This window comes from Heteronotia binoei, chromosome 9 (genome assembly GCF_032191835.1).
Source record: "Heteronotia binoei isolate CCM8104 ecotype False Entrance Well chromosome 9, APGP_CSIRO_Hbin_v1, whole genome shotgun sequence".
Lineage (NCBI taxonomy): Eukaryota > Metazoa > Chordata > Lepidosauria > Squamata > Gekkonidae > Heteronotia > Heteronotia binoei.
Window position 1 is genome coordinate 55605732 of NC_083231.1, and position 21974 is coordinate 55627705.

At 41.4% G+C, this 21974-nt stretch overlaps 1 protein-coding gene across 1 annotated transcript in view; it reads right to left on the minus strand.

Moving 5' to 3' along the window:
* The window catches only part of MND1 (meiotic nuclear divisions 1), a 44386-nt gene extending 22676 nt beyond the window's left edge, over positions 1–21710 (minus strand). Inside the window, exons 1-4 of the mRNA XM_060246630.1 lie at positions 21444–21710; positions 15746–15811; positions 13338–13395; positions 12105–12253 (exon numbers count right to left, since the gene is read on the minus strand). Coding sequence (XP_060102613.1) covers positions 12105–12253; positions 13338–13395; positions 15746–15811; positions 21444–21446 — 276 coding nt within the window. The 5' untranslated portion in view covers positions 21447–21710. The remainder of the gene's footprint in view (positions 1–12104; positions 12254–13337; positions 13396–15745; positions 15812–21443) is intronic.
* Between the last annotated feature and the right edge of the window lie 264 nt (positions 21711–21974).

The following is a 21974-nucleotide window of genomic DNA, read 5'->3' on the forward strand; positions in this document are numbered from 1 at the left end:
GGCGTACAAATGTGGAAATGGAAGACCATGTAGCTGCCTTACACACTTCTTCGACAGAGGCATTCTTGTCAAAGGCCACATTGGTCGCCGCACTTCTGGTGGAATGAGCAGTAATCTCTGGGGGTACCTTGAGATGCAGTGCCTTGTATGCCTCTGCTATGCACTGTTTTATGGCATAACTGATGGCTGATCTGGACATCTTCTGACCCAACCTGGGAGCTGCTATGTTGATAAAAATAGAATCTGACTTGCGAATAGATTCTGTTCTGATCAGGTAAATCTTGACTGCCCTACGCACATCTAGAGTATGCCATGCGCGCTCCTTGTGGTGCTTTGGATCCAGGCAAAAGGCAGCAAATTAATCTCTTCGCTTCTGTGAAATTTAGAAGAAACCTTTGGCTGAAAGGTAGGGTCCGGATAAAGAACAACTTTGTCCTTGTGAAAGACACACAGCTCCCTTTTAACAGATAGAGCTAAGAGCTTGGAAACCCTTCTAGCCGATGTTACTGCCACCAGAAAAATAGCCTTCATACGCATCATTTTCAACGGAACCAACATTAGAGATTCAAATGGTGGGTTAGTTAATGCCGAAAGCACCGCATTCAAAGAACTCAGGAAAGGGAAAAACCTTATCCAAAGAATGGTACCAGGGGAAGAACTCAGTGTTCCCCTTGGGCTTATTTTTTGGATTAGTGACAGGGCTGGTGGTCTCCTGCTCTTCAGGAGATTCATAAAGATCTAACGCTGCCAGAACCTTAGCCAAGAGAGGTTGGTACTCTTCTGCCTCGAAAAACCGTAAAGAAGGTTCTGGGACTGTGATGTCTTCTATCTCATCATCAGATATAAACTCGCCCTCCTCCCGGCCCCCCCATCTGAGTCCTCTGATTGATCCCCGTCAGGAGATCTCTCACTCCCCAAGTGGTCACTGGCTAATGTCTTCCTTTGCGCCTTGATAAGCCAGGCGCGATCCTTGGGTCTCTTAGGGGAGGGTGACCTGGAAGAGGAATGAGAACTTGGGGAATAGGGTCTCCTGTGAGAAGCTGCCTTTACTGCAGCACCCACTGTTTGCTTAATAGACTCTAAAAATTCAGAGACAAAAGAAGTTCCCATCATGGCTACATTACCCGGCCCCCTATGGGGCTGAAAGGGCTATGCATCATCCTGCCCAGGCTGGAAGGCTCTGTGGCCCAAGTCTCCTGACTGGAGGTTGACGTCTGGGAATCCCTGATGGCCAGGAGTACTCTGCTGCTGATCGGCTCCATTTCACGCCAAATTTGCGATTCAAAATGGCCACCGGACCTGGGGGAGATGTCTAAACCACGCGCCTCTTCTGCAGCTGAGGAAGACCAGCGCCGTTTTCTTCCGTTCGTCTGCAGTTTGCCCCTACAGGGCACGTTGCTGGTAGCCGCTGCAAGCCTGTTGGTCATGCCGGCTCCAGAAGGCTTCCCACCTTCGGCCCTGCACCAAGCGTCTGACGCGGGGTCGTCTTCCAGGAAACCGTCTCTCGGGCGGGATGCCATTCGATCTCCTCTTTGCGCCGCGGCTTCTTTCCTGAAGCTCTAGGCCACTGCAACGCAGTTCCCCTCAGGAGATGAGGCGGGAAATGGAAGAAGAGGAGAAAGGAGAAGAGAAGAGTGGGGGAAGTAGAAGTTAGTTAACAAACAGAAGGCAATAGAAGAGGAAAGTATTTTTTTTAATCACATAGAAGTTAATAGAAAAAAGGATAGGAGCCTATCCTAACAGCTTGCTCTCCCTGGCGAGGCAGGAAAGGAACTGAGCAAGGGGTGGTTTCCACAGCCACAAGAAGAGAAAGACTTTAAGATTCCTGCCTCCCTGATTGGACGATGGGAAACACCCAAGATGTCCTCCGCCTCTTAGGGAGAAGATCTTTTATGGATATATTTTTATACACCAGTTATCACGGAAGCCATAAAAGGCAAAAGGCTTCTTTTAAAAAGTGGACAGCTTCCCTAAACAAGGTAAACATAAAAGAGCACAGGTTCTGGAAAAACAAATTAAACTTACAAAAGCAAGCAAAAAGAGAATCTGAGAAGTGGGTAGACAAAAACACTGAGACTAACAATAAATTTTTCTTCAAACATCAGGAGCAGGAAACCAGCTAAGGAGGTGACTGGGCCATTGGATGGAAAAGAAATAAAAGGATTGGTTAAGAAGATGGGAGATGGCAGAGAAAATTAATTCTTTGTATCTGTTTCACTGTAGAAAATGTGGGGCTCATGCCTATACAAGAGCCACTCGAGGGAAGGATATCTAAAGAGCTAAGTCAAATACAAACACACACAAATACAAAAATATTGCAAACAAGTTTTAATAAGTTTTCCCCTGTAGAACATTATTTCAACTCCAAAATAACCTTTCAGAGTAATTATTGGTTAGTCAAACAGCAAGTAGAAGAAACTGAATAACTGTCTACCCCAGGGTTTGGTCCTTGCTCCAGTTTTGCGAGAGCCAGTTTTGTGTAGTGGTTAAGTGTGTGGATTCTTATCTGGGAGAACCAGGTTTGATTCCCCACTCCTCCACTTGCAGCTGCTGGAATGGGCCTAGGGTCAGTCATAGCTCTTGCAGGAGTTGTCCTTGAAAGGGCAGCTTCTGTGAGAGCTCTTTCAGCCCCACCCACTTCACAGAGCGTGTCTGTTGTGGGGAAGAAGATAAAGGCGATTGTAAGCCGCTCTGAGACTCTAATTCAGAAAGAAGGGCAGAGTATAAATCTACAATATTCTTCTTCTTTTCAAGCTATACATCTTTGATGTTCCTGAGATGGTATCCAGGAAGTTTGTTTTTGCCGATGACACAGCAACTACAGTAAAGCACAAATCAATTGAAAGGACTTAATGAAATACTGACTAGGGACCTCTAAATTTTGGCTGACTACTACTGCAAATGGCAGCTTATCCCAAGTCCAGGAAAAACCAAATGTTCCTATTTCCATCTCAATAAAAATCTTGCCAACCATGAACTGAATGTTAAAACTTTGTTTATTTACTGTTTTATTGTTTTAGTTTGACTGTTGTGAGCCGCCCTAAGCCTGCTTCGGCAGGGATATAAATCTGAGAAATAAATATCCTAATGGCACCCGACTTACACACAACCATACACCTAAGCCAGTTTGGTGTAGTGGTTAAGTGTGCGGACTCTTATCTGGGAGAACCGGGTTTGATTCCCCACTCCTCCACTTGCACCTGCTAGCATGGCCTTGGGTCAGCCATAGCTCTGGCAGAGGTTGTCCTTGAAAGGGCAGCTGCTGTGAGAGCCCTCTCCAGCCCCACCCACCTCACAGGGTGTCTGTTGTGGGGGAGGAAGGTAAAGGAGATTGTGAGCCGCTCTGAGACTCTTCGGAGTGGAGGGCGGGATATAAATCCAATATCATCTTCTTCTTCTAAGTACCTTGGCATTACCCTGGGAAGGACCTTGAGTTACAAATACAATCTTACTAATGTAGCTGTGAAAATACATACGTGAAACAACTCTCAAAAAATTATGTGATACAACTTGGAGTGTATCTGTTGCAACATTTAGATGCTCAGCTGTGGGGCTGGTGTATAGTACTGCAGAATATGCTGCTTCAGTGTGGTTCAACAGCCCCCAAGTCCACAAACTTGATGTGGGTTAGGTTGATAGAACATGAGAAGTTTAAGGTCACCCAGGGAACTTCATGTCAGGTGGAAGACTGGAATCTTGGCATCCCCAGTCCTAGTCTAGCTACAGCACCATATTGACATAAGTCTGGCCTTTGAACAACAGTCCAGGAAAGATGATTTTTGATTCCTAAATACATCTGAATTTCTATGAATATCTTTCACTTGTCCTAGGTTTCTTCTTTTGCAGGACTACCAGCTACAGAGATTTCAATATCAATACACTGATACCTATTCCAGAGCATTCCTTTGCATCGGAATACTACATTATTTTCATCTTTAATATTTCATACTCTTCCTCTTGCTTTTATTTTTTAATTCCATCCCCTCCAAGTTGGAAAGATAGCTCCAAATGATAAAACAACAAAACTATTAACTTTGTTGACAGTAAGAAGGGAGCATTTCCCTATGGGGGGGGGGGGGAGAATGAGTCTCAGTGGTTCCACAACTGATCTGGGTGGCTAGACATGAGGGACAAGTGGCTGTTTGGAAAAAAAGGAGTGCTTAAATATCTACTTTAAAGCTATAAATATGAATATTTTCATACCTTCCCCTCTCATAGTTCACCATGCTCCAAATCCATATCATTTGAACACAACTTTGTTGTTTGCTGATATGGAGCAGAGGTCCATCAGGGGCTATTAGCCACAAGGTATAGACAAGGGATGTCAAACTCATTTGTTATGAGGGCTGGATTTGACATAGATGAGACCTTGTTGGGCCAGGTCATGTGTGTCGTAAAGTTATATAATGCCATGTAGCAGAGATATAAACTATATAAAGAACACAGACAACACAAAGGTTTTTTAAAAACTTAAAATAAAATATGCTTAAAACATTAGCACATATTGGTCTTAGTGGTGCTTTCTATGTATCTCTTCTGTGTGATCCAGGGAACTGGGAAAAGGAAGCTCTGGCTCTTTCCCTCCTTCCCCAGGGGACCAACAGAAGAGAGGCTTAGCTAAGTAGTTCTGCTGTGCAACTGAGCAAGCCTGACAAAGCAAGCTGTGATGCAAAATGAAGCGAGTGAGGGAGAAGGAAGCAGACGATAGCCAAATGCTCAGAGGCCTGATAGGAGCCTTCCGGGGGCCTGATTTGGCCCCCAGGCTTCATGTTTGACATCCCTAGTATAGATGGAACTTTTTTTCTGGGGCAAGTGATGCTCTGTATTCTTGGATCTGGGGGGGCAGTGGGAGGGCTTCTAGTGTCCTAGCCCCACTGCTGGACCTCCTGATGGCACCTGGGATTTTTTTGCCACTGTATGACAGAGCGTTAGACTGGGTGGGCCATTGGCCTGATCCAACATGACTTCTCATGTTCTTATGAGTGGAAAAAAATATTTTTATATAGTGACACTGTGAATTCCAGAAATAATACTTTAGAATGGCCTGAAAAATGATGATGATGATGCTGCTATTGGATTTATATCCCACCCTCCACTTCGAATCTCAGAGTGGCTCACAATCTCCTTTATCTTCCTCCGTCACAAAGACACCCTGTGAGGTGGGTGGGGATGAGGGCTCCCACAGCAGCTGCCCTTTCAAGGACAAACTCTGCCAGAGCTATGGATAAGTTATCTTGGAACTGGACCTGCCAGCACATGACTGGAACTGCCAGAGAATTCAAATCTGATTACACTATAGCAGGGGAACACAGCAATAAGACAAGGCTATAGAATAGCAGAAACAGCCAATGAAGGCTGGGAATATCATAACAATGTACTAGCAGAAGTTTGTGTGCGGAGGGGTGTGGAATGCAACAGGCTTGCTGCTCTGCCACTCCCTCTGGCCATTCTTCAAAGATAAAAAAGTGCTGTTGGCTGAAGAGATAAGGCTATCATCCCACATGGTAAATTTCTGCCTATCCAATGACTGTTTAGTTAGCTACTTGTATGATGTTTTTATTTTCTGCATTGCACCACCTTAATGATTATTTTAACCTCTGACTGCTTTGTTACTTTAATAAAAAGCATTAACCTTTCTTTAGCGCTAATTTCTGTGTGCTGTGTATTACAGTTATCTAGGGATTCAGTGACTTTAGACAATGGCTACATTTCTGTCCAACCAGCAGTGGGTGTGGTTGCAGCCTGGAAGTGGCCTTCCTTGCAGGGCTGTTGGCTTAGTCCTTAGTGAAGCCAGGTGGGGTTTCTCCTTTCCCCCTCCTGGGTGTTATTTTTAAAGGAGTAGTGGCAGACTACCGAAAGGCGGTGTATACCAACCTGTGTTTCCCTAAATACCTCCCTGACTGGGCTGGGTGTTGAAGGTCTAGGATAATAGGATAGGATAATTTTATTTGTATCCCGCCCTCCCCGCCGGAGCAGGCTCAGGGCGGCTAACAGCATTATATAAAAACAAGGTTACATCCAACATTTTAGATTCTAATGAGTTTAAAATTAATCAATTAATTAAATTAAATTAATAAAAGTGCTATTGCTATTCGTTCTTTTGTGGTGGCAGTTATCCTTAGCAGCTTCTTTAGGGCTTCTTCTAGAGCAGAGGAAGCTAGGAAACAGAAGAACCCCTACATGAATTCCCCAGCATGGAGGTGCTAAATCTTAAATGCAACCCTGTCAGAGTGAATAAACAAAGGGAGGTGCTGGGGTGAGTTATGACAAGCCCACAGAGTTCTAAAGAGGGAGCTGGGTTTTGACAGTTGTAGTGATTGGATAAAAAATTATTCCTGGGAGAGAGACATTTGGGGAGGGATCACAGAGGAGGTCTTTTGGAGAGTGCCATAGAGATCGAGTGTGGTGCAAAAACAAAATATCTACCTGAAGGTCCTAAAAGTGTCTGCTTATTCCCACCCGGTTATAGCCAATAAATTGTTATTTTATTTGAATAAAGTATCTCCAGTGCCATTCCTGCTATTCCTGGAGGAAAGTGATGGGAGAACCCTTCCTGAATAGAGAGAATTAACAGGGCTCCATCATGATGACCTAATTTGGTCAGTGGCCATCTGCATCAATTGAGAGGTCTGCTGTTGGAAAAAAAGTGTAATTAATTCTTGGATATGCCTGTGTTGGGAAGAAATGGATTCAGAAATCTGATCTGTCATGGATCTGGTGGGAGATGACAAGCCAAGTTACTGGTTCTTAGCTTCATTTTCCTCAGAAGTAAATGGAAGTATGAGACATTGTTTGTGACCATGCAACAAGAAAAGAGTCTGATGTAGAAGTTTTTCACTAGAAGGCTTGTTAAATATTATTTATTTGCTGAACTAGTATATTTGAATACCAGACAGAGGTATTTGAGCAAAAAGAATTTGACTATGCACAGGCAAAATACCACAAACACAGAAGTCAGGTATTTTTTACTATCATATTCATAATCTCTGCTTGCATTTCTAGGTCAACAAGATGGCATTTTACTTGCAAAGTTAATACACATGCAACTTTAGTCACACTCTGCCACACCAGAGGCTTTTTTTTCTTGGCTGAGTGCAGATGAGTCAGACACCACTGCTAGTCCAAAGTGTTCTGGGTGTGGCTCAGCAATTCCTCAAAGTTTAGGATTTGAACAGTAGTTGCTGAACCTGCATAAGTGAAAGTTTGACTATGCACAGGCAAAATTTACTTCAGCATATGCATTTTCTAATAACTACACTGAAATCTTTGAGTCTAGTGGCAACTTTAAGCCTAACAAAGTTTTATTTTTGGTATCAGCTTTCATGTGCATGTATACAAAAGTTTATACCCAGAATTAAACTTTATTGGTCTTAAAGGTGCCACTGGACTCAAAACTTTGTTCTGTTGCTTCAGACCAACATGGCTTTCCACCTGTATCTACAATGAAATAATACAATAAGTGCGCTAGCAGAATATGAAAAGCATACTAGCAGAATATTAAGTGTAAAAATAATTCATTATTTCACTTTCAGAAGTGAGTAAACTCCCCTTACGAGTGAGGGGAGGGGATTCACATGTCTAATAGCAATCTTCACATAAAGACTCCATTGGTGGAAAGCCAGAACATCAGAAAGAAGGCTAAGTGATACACCTGCCTTACAGACTAAATTTATATCTGCAGTGAGGTATTTATATGGGAAACATTTAATTATGGCTCTATTAGATGCCTGAAGGGCTTATTCTGTGCTCTATCTGAACATGTGAATGAACTCATTTGTTCTAGAACTAAGGGCTACCGTCCATAGGTTTCAGTGGTTGACCATGGGCCATTCTGCCAGCCTAACCTTTCCTCAGGGCTGTTTTCAAGATAAAATGGAGGAGGAAGAGAACAATGTATGCTGCCCTAACATCTTTGCAGGAAGGGCAAGATAAAAATGCACTAAATACAGGACTTTTTTTGAGCAGGAACACAGTTCCGGCTGGATTGGTGTCAGGGTGTGTGGCCTAATATGCAAATGAGTTCCTGCTGGGCCATTTCTACACCCCCCCAGACTAAATAAATAACAAACCAGGATTCTAAATCAAAATCAAAGAACTGTTTATAGTCTTGTTTGCTTGTCCAGATGTTGATGGCAGATGTCCTGGAAGAAACTGATTTCACATCTAAACAAGATGTGTTGATAATCAGAGGTGAGACTGGATTGCAAAAGTAGGAAACAAAGCAGAATCAAATACTGTTGGAAGATTTGGGCTAAGAGCACAAAATTAAGCAGGAGAGCAACTCACAGAAATTTGTGAAGATGATTTATTTATTGTGAACACTTTTCAGGTAACCAAACAGATGATTGTGTATGAGGACATCACTGGATGGCCAATACAGAAATCAAATAGATTACATAATTGGAAGCAGAAGATGGAGAATCTGCTAAAACAAGACTAGGAGCTAACTGTGGTACAGATCATGAATTGTTAACATAGAAAATCAGAATAAAGCTGGAGGAAAAAAATCCAAAACATTCATAGTACCAAAATACAACCTAAACAACATTCCTGAAAAGTTTAAAGACCATGTAACAAACAGATTTGCATTACTAAGTTCAAATAAACAGGAACCAGAAGAATTAAGTGCAGAAACAAGAGACATTATCAATGAAGAAAGTGCAAAGACTACACCTGTAGTCAAAAGAAACGAAAAGCCTGGATGGATTAATGATTGGTGAAACTCTTTTAATTGCTAAGGCTACATGAGAATCAAATGTAAAAAGTGACAGAAATAGAATCAGAAGCCTAAATGAAGCGTTCCAGTGACTTGCACATGGAAACAAAGAGAACTGTTATGTAACGAAAACAACAAAAATGGAAGAACAAGAGACATGTTCCACAAGATCCAAGAAAACAATGGGAAATTTAAAGCACTATTAGGCGTACTGGAAACACATTAACTGAACAGGACAAAATAGAAAAGATTAAAACGATACGTGAAGAATTATACAGAAGAGATTAAACAATTACAGATTCCTTCCAAAAAGAATCTTTTGGGGAAGAACCTAAAGTTTTAGAAAGTGAAGTGAAAGCTAAATGGAGAGCAATTGGGAGTAACAAATCACTAGGAGCAGATGGGATAACAGTAGAGCTATTCCAAGCCGCAGAAATTGAGTGCATCACAATCTTAAGGAAAATATGCTGACAAACATAGAAAACAAAACCATGGCCCACAGACTGGAAACTCTCAATTTACACTCCAGTTCCAAAAAAGGAGACATCTATCAGCTATCTATCAATTATTATCTAGCAACTATCCGACCATCACATTAATTTTTCATGCAAGCAAAGTAATGTTCAAATCAACAAACAATGAGAACAAGATATGCTAGAATGAGAAATGCCATGTTCAAGGTGGATTCAGTAAAGAAAGAGGCACTACAGATTATATTGCAAATTTATGTTGGTTACTACAGCATAAGAAGAAGAAAATGTCCGAAGAAAATCAGCTTGTGATTCGTAGATTACAGCAAAGCTTTTGACTGTGTAGATCATGAAAAGCTATGGTTCATTTTAAAAGAAATGGGCGTGTTGTAACATTTGGTTGGGGTTTTTTTGTCTTTTTAAATACATGTATGTGTGAGAGTGTGTGTATGTGTGTGCACCAGGAAGCTGTGGTGACCTCTGTTGACTGACCCCTACTGGGGGCATGGAGGATATTCAGAGAGGTAGCTGAATAAAATCTGCCCCTGCTTTCCAATTGCTGGTATTCTAAGGAGGTCTCCCATCCAAGTACTTGCCAGAGTCAGCCCTGCTTAGCTTCTGAGATCTGACAAGATTGGGCTTGCCTGGGCTATGCAGGTCAGGGTTACAACATCTGATTGTTTTGACTGCTGCTCACCAAGATCAAGATCATTTATCTCATTATGTTTGGACGTGAACATGAAGAAAACAGAGAGGAAGAAAGTTGATTCATTTGAAATGTGGCATTGGATGAGAGTTTAATGGATACCATGGACCGCCATAAGACAAATAAGTGGGTTCTAGATCAGATCAAGCCTGAACGCTCCCTATGAGCTAAATTGACTAAACTGAGCTCTCATACTACAAGAACACACAATAAGAGTCACTAGAAAAGACAATAACACTAGGAAAAGTCAAAAGCAGCAGGAAAAGAGGAACATTCAACATGTAATGGATTGACCCAATCAAGAAAATCATGGCCCACAGTTTACAAGACCTGAGCAAATATGTTAACGATAGGACGTTTGGGAAGACATTAATTTGGGTAACCACAACCAGAAGCATCTTGATGGCACTTAACACACGCATTTGATAAGAAATATCAAGTAGCTAGTTATCCTGAAATACGCAAGGGGAGAAAAGGAGAGACCTCTAAAAGGAGAATGAGGCTCTTGTATCTGTTTCCTGTGGAATACTTAGTACACCCAACAAAAACATTAAATAGCAACAAAAACAACTCTCTAGGTATTGTGGATTCAAATGGCTGTGCTATCTATCGACTGAGAAACACTTAAAGCAATTATTCAAATGGAAAAGAATACAAGCACCTGATGTCTCATCAGAACATTTTATTATCCTGTAAAGCATGTTCTGTAGAAAAATACAATTAAATAAACTTCCTGGGGAATTAAACTATAAGCCTGCAGGCAGGGCATGTTCTTTTAAGATTTTTTAGCATCATGCAATTATAGATACTGTATATACAGTATTATTCTATCTACTCAAACACAAAGGGCAACTAGTATGTATATACGTAGTTTACATAAAGTCATGTATTTGTATAAGAAAACACTATTATACAATAATAACCCCACAAACCCACTTCAGCTTTAATATAAGCGCTCAGTCCAACGTGTCAGAGAAGCTTTCCCAAGAGCTGCAAATCTATCTTTGGGGTTCAATAAAATATTAGAAGACTGCAGATACAGAGAGAAATTCTTTCCCTCTAAGCATGATAAAAAGAGGAGGAGGAAAAGGGCTGAAAGAGGCTATCATATATATGTTGCATACACACACAGGCTATACATGAAATGTATCTTCTGTCGGAAACCCTAGACGTTTGAAGTCATATGATTCTAGATGATTTGCCTGGATCATTACTTACCTTGTCACTGATGGTGTGATTTTATACCACAGAAACGTATTAGAATTATTCTGTTTTATGTAGTTATAAGAATTTTTTAAATTAGTAATAGATAATTCTGAGTATTTAAATCCTGCATTTCAGAGATTTCAAGATTGTACTTATTGAATATTAGTCTTAGGAACAGAGTACACAATACAGGGAACTTGCTTACCCAATCACTATAGGGACAGATTTGCATTGGGACAACACCACTGGGGCAGGAAGGTCTCCAGCCTCTTCTCCCACCAGTTACCAAAGCTGCAACTGCTTCAGGGAGGGCATTATTCAGGGAGGGCATCACTGCAGGGCAGTTTTGGCTCAGGAAAATAGCAGGGGAGAATAAAGATAAGGCTGGAGGTCCTCTCAACTCCCCAGCAATGCAATCCCAACCCAATTTGGGCCCAGCATAACTTGGGTAAATCCCCGGAAGCTGCTGTGTGACAGAGGGAAAAGGAATCTGGTCAGGGCTTTCCCAATCTCACTTGTGGCCAAATGTATCATGTAGTCTGATCCTCATGATTCTGTTTATTGAAAGAAACCAATGCTTTATATTTCCCACTAAGTGGCCACTTGTGTAGAAGCAGAACTACCAAGCAAGTTAGTTTAAGGTATTAATGTTATATTTCTGTTTTACTGGCTGGAACAATAGTTCTGATTGGAAAATAAACATTTTATAGCACTTTCTATGAGACAGAAATGTTTTGCTTTTTAGAACTCTTCCACTTAATAATTCTGTTAATTAGAGATGCAATGGGTTTTACTTCTTAACCATAACTGAATATACACAGAGGACAAAAAAGAAATAAAGGCTAGCAGGCTTCTGTTATGTACATAGACAAGAATACAACAACATATTACATATTTATCATCCAACGATAGAACAGAGTTGGAAAGAAATGTTATTTGGGGAGGTGGTTTGCCTTCAAGCATACAAATAACGACTAGATATACAGAATATCAACTTTTGAATTACCTGTTTCTTCAGTTCTTCCAGCTTACAATTTTTTCCATGAAGAACTTTGCTTGGAAAAGCCCAAAAGTAATTCGAAGTCCCAATTCTATCAGTGTCCACCATACCATCATCGACTAAACTCTGTAAGACCTCTTTCACTGACATTGCAGCTGTCAAAGTCATGAACATCATATTTTATTTATTTGCTGCCTTTCCAAGCCCTGCTCAAGGCATTTTACAGTTAACATCACCACAATATTAAAAAACAAGCCATTAAAAACAAATGATTAGACATAAGCAACATAAAACAGAAGCAGATCATTAAAAAGACTGATAAGATAAAACCCCTAATTAAAAGCTTAGGTAAAAAGATGTATTTTGGCCTCACATCTGAAAGAAAGTAAAGCAGGCACCAGATAAGCCTCAAGGGAAAAGGCATTCCAAAGGCAAGTCTCCAGCACAGAAAATCACCTGTCTCATCACCCACCTCACCTCTGAAAGTAGGGTACAGAAGTCAGGGCTTGAGAGTCACTGATGGACTGGATATTGTGAGAAAATATGATCTTTCTGGTACACTAAATAACAACCCTAAATAACAACCAGGGAATAACCAGCACTTTGAATTGCACCTGAAAACAGACATGTAAGCAGTACAGATCTTTCAGCATCAGGGTGATATTTGTAACTAACCCCTGACAGAAGTCTGGCCACTGTATTTAGGACTAACTAAAGTTTCTGAATCATTTTCAAGGGCAGACCCACACCGAAATCATCACAGTGATCTAACTTGGATGTAACCAGAGCATAGTTCACTATGCCCAGAAAATGCTTTTTGAGGAATGACTATAGGACGTGAACCAGCTGGAAGTGATATAAGATTATGTGTCCCATGGTGGAGACCTGATGATCTATTCTAGTAGGACCCCCAAGCTATGCACCTGTTCCTTCATAGGAAGTGCAATCACTTCCAGGACAGGATGCCTCCATAATCCCCAAGCAACTTCTCCATTGACCAATAGCACCTCGTCTTATCTAGATTCAGTTTCAGTTTACTGCCCCTGATCCATCCCATTACCTTCTCCAGGCACTGTGTCAGACCTCCACTGACCCACCTGGCTTAGTTATTAAGGAGAGTCAGAGCTAAGTATCATCCACATATCTATGATACCTCACTCCAAATCCCTGGATGACCTCTTCCACAACATTTGTTAGTGTTTGAGGAGCCACATGACTTGGAGAAAAACAAGCACTCACTTATTCCTTTTTCTTTGGGAGCAATTTTCTCAATATCCTTTAACTGAAACACATCTTTCTGGCAAAAAAAAGAAAGAAAGAAAGACACTTATAAATACATGATGACTTGAAAGGTACACAAATTAGCACTGCCTAAGATTCCTTCCCCTGCAAAGAGGACTCAGGATGACAGCCATGTCAAAATATGCATAAGAAACCAGATCACCTTTCTGGTTTTCACAGGTATTGGCAGAATGGCTTGACTTTTGACTCATTTCAGTTCTGCACCCTTCTGCATTTTCAAGACCAGCTTCAGAAATCTGTGTCATTAAGTAGCCAAGAATTAGATTCTTCCTCTTAGGCAAAAATTGATTGGAGGTTCTAAATTGCATGAACCTTTTATAAACATATCAAAAACTATGTTTTAATTTTCCTTTTCTTGTTCTGCCACATTTACCAAGTAACTTGTGAACAGTTTATTATTTATTTATTTATTACTTTACATTTATATCCCGCCCTCTCCGCAAGCGGACTCAGGGCGGCTTACAACATCATAAAAACAATCAATTCAATAAAACATATAAAACCATAATTTACTTATCAATTTTAAAACTATTAGCTCTGTCTTAGTCCAATCTAGGCGGTATTGACTTCTGACTATGATCGCCAGCATTCTGTAGGATGTCTGGTGGCAGCCCATTTTCAATCAACCACAAAAGCCTGTTTAAACAGTTCAGTCTTACAGGCCCTGCGGAACGCCGACAAATCCCGCAGGGCCCTTATAGCTTCTGGGAGGGTGTTCCAAAGTTCTGGTGCTGCCACCGAAAAAGCCCTGGATCTCGTTATGCATAACTTGGCTTCTTTTGGGCCAGGGGCAGACAGCAGATTTTTTGTCCCTGATCGCAGTGCTCTCTGGGGGATATATGGGGAAAGGCGGTCCCGTAGATAGGCAGGTCCCTGATCATAAAGGGCTTTAAAGGTTAATACCAACACCTTGAAGCGAACTCGGAACACAACAGGCAACCAGTTCCATCTTTCTAATATTCCTAGCCTGTTCAATTGGTAGCAAGCAGCTGAGTATTTTGTTTTGCTTTGCTTTATAACTTTCTGAATCCACTTCAGTCCCACTGATTCACAGAACACCTGTCGTTATATTATCTCCCGTTCAACTTAATTAACACACATCTAAATCTGCTTGCTCCTGTTTCACAAATGACAAAAAGTTAAGCTCCGTAAGAGAAAAGGTGGAAGATTCACTTTCTAAATACTGGTATTTAGAAGCCTGTATTATGAAATAGCTAAAAAGTACCTGATATATAAAAAAATAAGTAGGCATTACTGAATTTGGGAAACTAAATTTAATACACTCTCATTTTAACTGTATTATTTACACTCAACATGCATTAAATGTAAAGCCTTTTTGATTGGCACTTAGTAATCAAGAGCTGTGTTTACCAAAGTTGGGTGGAAAGCATTGCTGGGTTCAAACTATTCAATGCTACTCTACCACACCCTTTGCCAGCCAGCAAAGAAAACGTTCAACAGAACACATGGCTCTCACGTACAATATTTTAAAATACTTTAAAGTTCTCGACTGGATTTTTTTTTTACAGTACACTCTTGTAATGCCAGAAAAGTATTTACACATAGATTTTTTACACAAAGATTTCTGAAAACATTTTACTAGAATAAGAGACCAGTTTATACGACCCTTGTGTTCAAAACAGCAGGGCTGGGCTGGCTCAACCTGACAGACGAGTGCGTTCAAGAAGCATCAATCATACTAGCAACAACATGCAAATCTAAGGCAATTGTGCTGCTTCTGGCATTGCCATCTCCCTATGCAATGGCCCTACATCTGACAGGACATTCCAACATATTCTCTGGCATCACAGGAACTTATGGGACACATTATTCAGTTTGCATCAAACCTGCTCTGAGCCATGCCTACACATCAAGCTCACTTTTTAATCAAAATGTTTGTATTATACTTTTCCCTTTTGGGCTCAAGAGTGCATAGTTAAAACAAGAATTTGAATAAAATCCATATTTAAAACCCAACAAAATGCTGGTAGTTCCAATACTGAATCCAATGCTATTGTCAACTGTCCAGTCCCACCTGAAAACAAAGATCATCCAACAATCCAATTCAAAGTCAGGTCACAAAACGAACTGAAACAGGCTGAAGGCAGATGCATCACTGATGAACTTCTGGAGTTCACCATACAGTTCACTGCCTTTCCCATAAAAGATATTCAAAACAAGCCTATAAGTAGACACATCATTCTTGATTAACAGAGACCTTACTAAGCAGAAGTCTTATATTTTCTTGCTGTAGAGGCTCAGGGGAAACAAAAAAAAATTCTTATTAGAAAACATGTTTATGGTGAAACTATTCGTGACAGTTTGCAATGGCAAATGCTACTTACTGATTCAAAAAATATTTCCATCATCCGAGTTCTCTTCTCTTCAATGCTCAGTCCCCTTTTCTTTGACTAAATAGAAAAAATACAATGATCTAAATATCGCTGTCAAGCTTCACATATTGCTTTGTTAACTTTAAAGAGATACCCTTCATGGGACTTCTCATGTAATTTACCCTCAGTTTTTAAATAAACAAAGACAAGTGCATAGCTTCAGGTGGGTAGCCGTATTGGTCTGAATCTTGCAGAACAAAGTTTGAGTCCAGTGGCACCATTAAGTATAAACTTTTATTTGCAACTACACTTCTTCAGATAGGATGTGGTGGAACAGTCCTGCTCTGGCCTTGCCTCTGTGTCCCCTACTGCCCAGTGCCTGGTCACTATGGGGGCAGTTTTCTGCCTTGTGCCAACTGACTGTCTTCTTCCTTTTAAATTGTGTGTCGAAGACAGTTGAGGTCTATGAGCTACAGAGGACCATTAACAGGATCAACAGTTATAAAGTACTTATGGAAAAGAAAATGTTTATAAGCATAGTCTTAGCACAACCCCAGCCTGGGCAAGGAATTCAAAATACACAATTTCTCTGTCCCGCCATCTATACATGCCCTGTCTGTTGTTAAATATAAGGCAGACTCCTTAGCTTAAAAAGGTAGTCCCCTCTGCAAGCACCAGTCATTTTCGACTCTGGGGTGAGTTGCTTTCACAACGTTTTCACAGCAGACTTTTTACGGGGTAGTTTGCCATTTATTTATTATTTATTTATTACGTTCGACTTATATCCCGCCCTCTCCGCAAGCGGACTCAGGGCGGCTCACAACATCATATCCACACGATTAAACCAATAAACCATATAAAACCATAATTTACATTTTTCAGTTTTTAAAAACATATTACAATTTTTTTTAAAACCATTATATAGTGCTGAATCCATACATTATAGGCGGCATTAAATTTCCAAACAGTGATCACCGGCATTCTGTGTGATGTCCGGTGGCAGCCATCTTTTTGTCAAGCATCAAAGGCCTGCTTGAACAACTCGGTCTTACAGGCCCTGCAGAACGCAGACAGATCCCGCAGGGCCCGTACGGCTTCTGGAAGAGCATTCCAGAGCTCTGGTGCTGCCACTGAAAAAGCCCTAGATCTTGTCACGCATAACCTGGCTTCTTTTGGTCCGGGGGTGGAGAGCAAGTTTTTTACCCCATTGCCTTCGCCAGTCATCTACACTTTCCCCCCAGCAAGCTGGGTACTCATTTTACCGACCTTGGAAAGATGGAAGACTGAATCAACCTGGAACCGGCTACCTGAACCAGCTTTCGCTGGGATCGAACTCAGGTTCTGCAGTACTGCAGCTTTACTACTCTGCGCTGCGAGGCTCTTACTGGGGCTCCTTAGCTTAGAAAGTTACAAATCTCTAGAACAGGGGTGTCAAACTCATTTGTTATGAGGACTGGATCTGATATAAATGAGACCTCGTCGGGCCAACCCGTGTTGGGTTGGGCCAAGTGTGTACCTATTTAAGATTATTTAGCAGACATAAACTTTTAAAAGGACACAGACAAACATGACTAAATGTTTCTTTTTTAAAAAAAACCCCTTAAAACATGTTTAAACATTAGCACTTGTTGGTCTTAAAGGTGCTTTCTTTGTATTTCTCCCATGGGATCCAGGGAACTGGCTCTTTCCCTGCTTCCCCAGGGGACCAGGAGGGGAAGGAGCCTCAACCAATGGAGAAAATTGAGGTTTTGCTTTGTAGCTTCTGTGCAACTGAGCAAGCCTTGTAAAACAAGCTGAGTTGCAAAAGGAAGCAAGAGAGAGGAAGAAGGAAGAAGACAAGAGCCAGTTGCTCGGGGGCCTGATAAGAGCCCTCTGGGGGTCTGATTCGGCCCCTGGGCTGCATATTTGACACCCCTGCTCTAGAGTGTCCACTACCCTGAAGGCTCCTTTAGGCCTGCACGTGGCAATGGCTACCTCTTTCAAACCTCAGTTTGGTTTGCTTCTATGGAACCAGCAAAAAATGGATTTCCTCCTTGTTTCAAGTTTTTATCATATCTGTTTCTTCACCTACAGACCAGGTCAGGTTGGGTCAAAGAAGCTTTTCCTGAAGTTTCCAGAAATTTCTTCCTTAAGTCCTTCTAGTCTTTAATACCTCTGAATCTCTGTTTCCTGCTTGGAGGAGTGAGTGAGACTAGACCACCCTATTATCTCTAGCTGGACCTACTAACATTTCTAAAGAGGTAGCTGAAGTGAGGCTGGAAAGTTGTTGAACTGATTTCTCTCTCCCTGCCTGTTCTCTGCCCAAACTTTAAAAACTTCCTGGTAAAGGTTTTACTCAGGTCAGACCTCTACTCCAAAAATGCATTTCTTATCTGAAGAAGCGTGCTTGCACACAAAAGCTTATACCTTAAATAAAATTTCGCTGGTCTTAAAGATGCCAATGACTCCAACTTTGTTCAAATACAAGTGAAGTAAGCAATGATTTATATCTCATCCTCAGAAAAATCACTATTTTTGCATGTCATTAATTTATGCAGACTGCAATTTTTACATGTCATTAATTTATGTAGACCTACAACTTCAGTATGCATAATTAATAAATCTACATAGGCTGAACACTGTTGCCATGTGACATGCCAATTGTGTACTGAAGCAGCACAAAGCAAATAAATATTACTGCTTTTAACTTTAAAATGTGTTGTCCTTTATATTAAACATTTTAAGAGAACAGAGTAGTAGCTATTACATCTTATACAGTATATTTTACATCTTTTGGGGATGAATGCAGTTCAGTATATACTGTGCATATAACTGTATATTCCTCTGTCACCTGGAAGAGAAATTTCAGTAGACTTTTTAGATCACAACAGTTTGGTCTATTAAACATGCTTTGTGATCTTCTGCTCAAACTTAGGTTGAATTCAGATATTTTAGGTGAAGGTGTTGATTCTCTTTGTTAAGAAGAATGACAAGTAGTTCATGAACTGTGTCAGAAAGCAAGGAAGAAGGCTGATATGACACACTAGTAATAGGTGGATAGTTCCAGGTTTTGCTAAGATAGGCTTGATGGAAATGATATACTTATCACATTCTTGGGTGGTGCACTCTGATGTCTGGCAATACTTCCCATGAGCACTGATAAACAGTGATGAACAGTGTAAAGGATTTCAAAAAGTTCTCCTGGAGTTTCAGAAGTTTCCTATCCATTAAGTCATTTCAAGGTTTCTAAAGGAAAGGCTCCTTCCTCAAATTATTATGCATAGATTTCAGGTCAAAAAGATCATGGGAAACCACTACGGAACTGTAAAAGTGGATTTCTGAGGTAGCAAACTACCAGCTCAACACACCAAACGCGTGTGGTCTTCTACATAAAGAAATATAATCTAGACTAAACACAGCATACATTTACAGTGACGTAAAAATCCCAAGACTGAGTTCATCCTGGCTGTGAGATGCAAAAAAAGAGATTATTTTCGTGTTACAAATGGCCACTGTTTTAACAAATCCTAGGATTCTGCGCTCACTGCAGGTCTTTAACCAGCTTAGCACTAGTTAATGGACTGTATTTTATTAATTTGAGTTGCCTATAATAACATTTCACCTTATAATGCCTGCATTTCAGAGTCCTTTGGTTCGATTTATTCCTACCTTCAACATAAAATGACAGCATAGTAAGGATTCCTTGCATTTCAAGAAACAGGGTGCAATCCATAAATGTTTATGCTGGAATACAAATATGGGTCTTTAAGATTCCACTAGACTCCTGTTTATTTTTGCTGCAACAGATTAACATGGTTTCTTCTCTGGAATTACGTTACATGAAGCATATATTGCTATGTTAGCCTAGGGGAATGTCTTATAAAGTACTTATCCATCTGGAAGATTCTCAAACCACAGTGAATAAAATCTTAATTTGCAGTCACTGTCTCTATTTCCTCACATCGAACTCAGCCAAAAGCCAGAAGGCAGTGTACAGGAGCCTTAAATAAACCCTTGTTTGCCCATCTCCCATGTTGTCCACTTGCACTGGTGCTGTGAAGCCACTGGCTCTGCTCTGCAGGCCATCCCACCCAAGAATGGGTCAAGGGGATAGCTGGAACCACATTTCCTTCAGATCAGGCTCCTGAGCAAGAAAGTTACATAATCATGTCAGAAGAACATGAGTTTTTAACTGTGATAGAATGCAGTTTTTTTTAGCCATCAGAGTGTTACTAAACTTTCCCACCAAAACTGACACATGTACCTTTTAACCTATTATGGTTTTACCTGTGGTTATCAGAACACCATAGAAAGTAAGAGGTTCAAATTCTCAAGAACTCAACTACATAACAACTACCTGAGCTGCTAACAACATGACTGAAAAGTGTTTGCTGGCCTCTTTAAATAGTGGTTTTCAACCCCTCATTTATATATCTGGGCTAGTCTGCGTCCAAAAGCAAGGGCCTGTAGGTGCATCTGCATCTGCACTGACTCTGCTCACTAAAGACTATTTCAATGCTACACTGGGGCAACTGCGAAGGTAACAGTACTTCCCCACTGATGACCCTTACAAACTGGTAGACAGTTACACAACCTCTAAACATGGAAGCTCTATTTAATCATGACAGATGTTGCATTAGATGGTCTGATCCAGTATGGCTTCCCTTGCTTGGTCAGATGAATGCCCATCCACAGCCCACAGAGAAGACAGTGACAATGACAACCAATACTCGCTTTAAGCTGTAAAGTCTTGTGAGCAAAAATTCTACTTTGTGAGCTACTTGCATTAAAGTTGTGAGCTAGTGCATAAATTAGCTTGTTCTGGGGGCATTTTTCCTAAGACAAAAATGTGTGAGCCAAAGGCTGAAAAAACTGAGCGAGATCACACTAACTCAGCTTAGAGGGAACACTGGTGACAACTATGTTATATGTCCTGACTGCAGTGTGTTTGATTATCTAGGGGGGAGACGCTTGTTGCAGAATGTGGGATTCACAGTAATGTCACAGACAGGAGTTATGCCTAGTTGAGTTTTTTTTTTAAAACTTCATTTTAATAGTCTGGAACTACCCATCTTCAAGTTATGTTATGGAACCCCAAGCATCCCAGCCTGCTTGGTTGTTTCAAGGATAACCCAGAGAAAGGAACAAATAACACATCACCCTAAACTCCCTGTAAACAGAAAACCAACACAAGAAGCAAACAGAGCTGCACTAGTTTTCTTCTTGCATGGAATTCTTTTACAAAAAGGCACATTCAAAATTGATACCCCCCCCCCCCTGGAATTCTCGGCCCATCATGCCATCTCATGCTTCTGCAGGGAAGAGAAACTTGTCCCAAGGGCTCACAAGTCGGCTTGCGAATAGTCTGGAAGAAAAAATATCTTGTCCTTTTAAGCCAGGCTTAACGCGCTGGAGGGCAGCCAAAACTTTTCATGCCATTAAGCCTCTATTAAAAGGACAGGTCATTTTCTCTCTACGTTGCCGGCAACCCTCCCCCCACGTGACGCCCCCCTTGCCAAACACTGGCCTGTGGCCCAGGCTCTCAATTACCACGGGGTCACTGCCTCTGCAGAACCGCCCCATGAGAGCAATCCCCTCTGACTCTCCTTCCGCTTCCCGCCCGCAGCGCCTCTTTCCCCGCCACCCTTCTGTCTACGAGGCGGGTGCTGAGGAGAAAAGGCGGCAGGCAGGAGGATGGCCACAAAGACCCAAGCAAACACCGCTCACTTACCATCTCGCTCCCTAACCGACTCCAGGCGAGAGATTGAGAAGAAAATGCCGCGCAAAAAATCAAACCCGCTCCACCTCACAGCTCGCAGCACCCCCTGGCGGCCCTTGAGGAACACACACTTTGACCGACTTGCCCGAGCTGCTTGATTTGCTCACGCCCCTCCCGCCACCACAAAGACAGAGCTATACTAGACAGAACACACAGCCTTGACTTCCGGTGACAATTGGAAGGCGCCATTTGGTCTGGGCTTTTACTCGCAGAAAAGTTGCCGCTCTAGGCCTTGATGTGCCTGTCATGTTAAAAGTATAAAGCCAAGTCAACTTTAGCCCGGAAGTACAATTGAGAACTACCTTCGTGTGTATGTGTGATGCTAACTGTTCCCTTCTCCGTCCCGGGTTTTCATGTAACTTCCGTTTCTTTAAATGCCCTCGCAACTGGGATGTCCTTCAAAATCTACGAAGTTGTTTTAGCGCATTTAACGTAATCTTTCCCCCGTGTAGCCCTAGAGTTGAATGGTGGTGTTGAACAAGC